The sequence below is a fragment of the Equus asinus genome, chromosome 20 (genome assembly GCF_041296235.1).
Source record: "Equus asinus isolate D_3611 breed Donkey chromosome 20, EquAss-T2T_v2, whole genome shotgun sequence".
Lineage (NCBI taxonomy): Eukaryota > Metazoa > Chordata > Mammalia > Perissodactyla > Equidae > Equus > Equus asinus.
In genome coordinates, this window is record NC_091809.1 from 92239648 (window position 1) to 92242057 (window position 2410).

The 2410-nt window shown below is 39.5% G+C and overlaps 1 protein-coding gene across 1 annotated transcript; it reads right to left on the reverse strand.

The window, feature by feature from the left end:
* Positions 1-1246: 1246 nt before the first annotated feature.
* LOC106833137 (olfactory receptor 10A3) lies at positions 1247-2191 on the reverse strand. Its single transcript, XM_014844247.3, has one exon. The coding sequence runs from the start codon at positions 2189-2191 to the stop codon at positions 1247-1249; it is 945 nt and encodes a 314-aa protein (XP_014699733.3).
* Between the last annotated feature and the right edge of the window lie 219 nt (positions 2192-2410).

Consider the following 2410-nt stretch of genomic DNA (forward strand, 5'->3'; position numbering starts at 1 on the left):
CAGAACCCAGCCAGGGGCACACTGAGCCTAATAAGGAAAAAAGAGACTGTATCACAAAGAGCTGCAAGATTTAACTGACCTGTGCCAAGAGAGGTCAGGGAAACCGAGGGTACTAGATTCTGGGGGTGCTGGATCAGAAGGCTAGTCCATAAGACTGGGCAAGGGAAAGTTTGTTGACTTGGTCTTGGAGGAAAAGTTAGGAAGTTTGGCAGCCAAGAAGTCTACGGTAGGAGGCAAAAAGAGCTCATGGAAGTAGACTCAATAAAAGGGCCCTTCTCTATTTATCAATAGCGACATTAAAATAGGAAGCAAGCATGAAATGTTTCAAATGTTACCAGATGAAAAATTATTCTGGGGAAGATCATACAGTTAATGATGTGATTCAAGGACCATAGAAAATCTGCACAGTTAGTTAATCACTTAGTTTCCTACAACAAAAAACACGAATCATCTTGTGTTTGTAAACAGTGTCCAGGGGCATTTCGGGCCTACAAAAAGAAATTTAACAAATGTGCCTAAAAATAGTGGTCTATAAAGGAAAAGATACAAATCTATCAAGTGAGACTTCACAGAAGTTGGTTGGAACTAACTTCAGTTAGTTCCCTGGTCACTAACATTGGATGAATATCTGGATAAAGCCTGTTTTGAATAATAATCTGTTGTGAGTCCATGAAGTATAACCTGTTTGGTCTCCCCAAAATAACTATATTTTGTTTACTCATTCATGGAACAGATTTTCACTCCAGAAATAAAAATCTCATTTATTTCTTGGTCTCTTAAAGCTCTACAGCAGAGCAGGCCTTCCGATCACTCTGAAAAGTTAAAATGATTTTGAAAAGCAATTCTGCAACGGCTATTGCAATTTATAAACATACTCTTCATCACATCAGGTCCAATTTGAGGAACCTATTATACAGAAATAAAACATCAGTACATAAGAACATATGGAACTAGGTGTTTACTGAACCTTCATTTTGATGACAATAATCCAGTAATGACCTGGATGATGACAATAGAGGAAGAAATAAACTGTTGTATTATATGCTATGAAAACGTATATATCTATGAAAAGTAAATGACGACCATACACTATCGAAAGAAAGGAATCCCTAATATATTATTGAACTTGGAAAACTCAGCAAATTAAAGATGCTCATACAGAGAAATGAAGAATGTTTGGCCATTTATTAAATTTAATAAAGTTCAGTCAGGCGGTGAGCAAATAACACATGGCTTCCCGACACAGTCAGAATGTGGGTAAATCCACTTTTCTTCTCCATAATTTCATCAAAGCTCTTTTCATCTCACTGTTTCGAAAGCTGTAGATCAGTGGATTCAACAGCGGAGTAAGCAACGTGTAAGCCAATGACATCAACTTCTTGGTGTCTGGGGAGTAGCCAGATTTGGGTTGCAAATAAGTCATATTGGCTGTGCCATAGAACAGGGTAACAGACGTGAGGTGGGAAGCACACGTGGAAAAGGCCTTTTGCCTCCCAGTGGTTGATGGCATCTTCAGGATGGCAAAGAGAATCCGAATGTAAGACAAGAGTATCAACAAGAAAGGAACCATGACAATCAAAATGGTACCAGTGAATGCATAGATTTCAAACAAAAAGGTGTCTGCACACACTAGCTCTAGCACTGGGGGAGTCTCACAGAAGAGATGATTGATTTCATTGGGGCCACAAAAGGGAAAACTAAAAACCCATGATGTTTGCACAGTAGCCACCATGATCCCTGACACCCATGAGAACATTACTAATTTCATGAAAACCCTTTTGTTCATAATCACTGGGTAGCTCAGAGGAAGGCAGATTGCAGCAAATCGGTCATAAGCCATTGACCCCAGGAGAAAACATTCGGTCCCACCAAAAAGGAGAAGGAAATACATCTGTGCAAAACAGCTCACAAATGAAATTGACATCTTCTCAGTGGAGAGGACCACCAGCATTTCAGGCATAATGACTGCGCTGATGCTCACATCCACCACAGACAAGTTCAGAAGAAACAGGTACATGGGAACGTGAAGGCTCTGTCCCAGGGAGATGATGACTATAATGATGGCATTTCCCATCAGAGTCACCAGGTAGATAACCAAGAAAACCCCAAAGAGCTGCTCTTGGAGTTCAGGAAAGTTAGAAAAGCCCAAGAGGATGAATGCAACCACAGAGCTCTGGTTGTGCCTTTTCATTTCGGTAGTATAGTGTATATCGTTTTTATGGACATTGTATGTAAATTATAATGTCACGATCCAATAGCTGAGAGTTGAAATCTGAAATTCTCGGCAGAAGATGTAATCATGAGTTCATTTTGACAGATCTTCAGGTTGGCAATTTTGATAATGGGCAATATAACGTAATAGTGAATTTTCCAAATACAAATGAAGAAGTGAAGAATTTTGGCTCAGAAA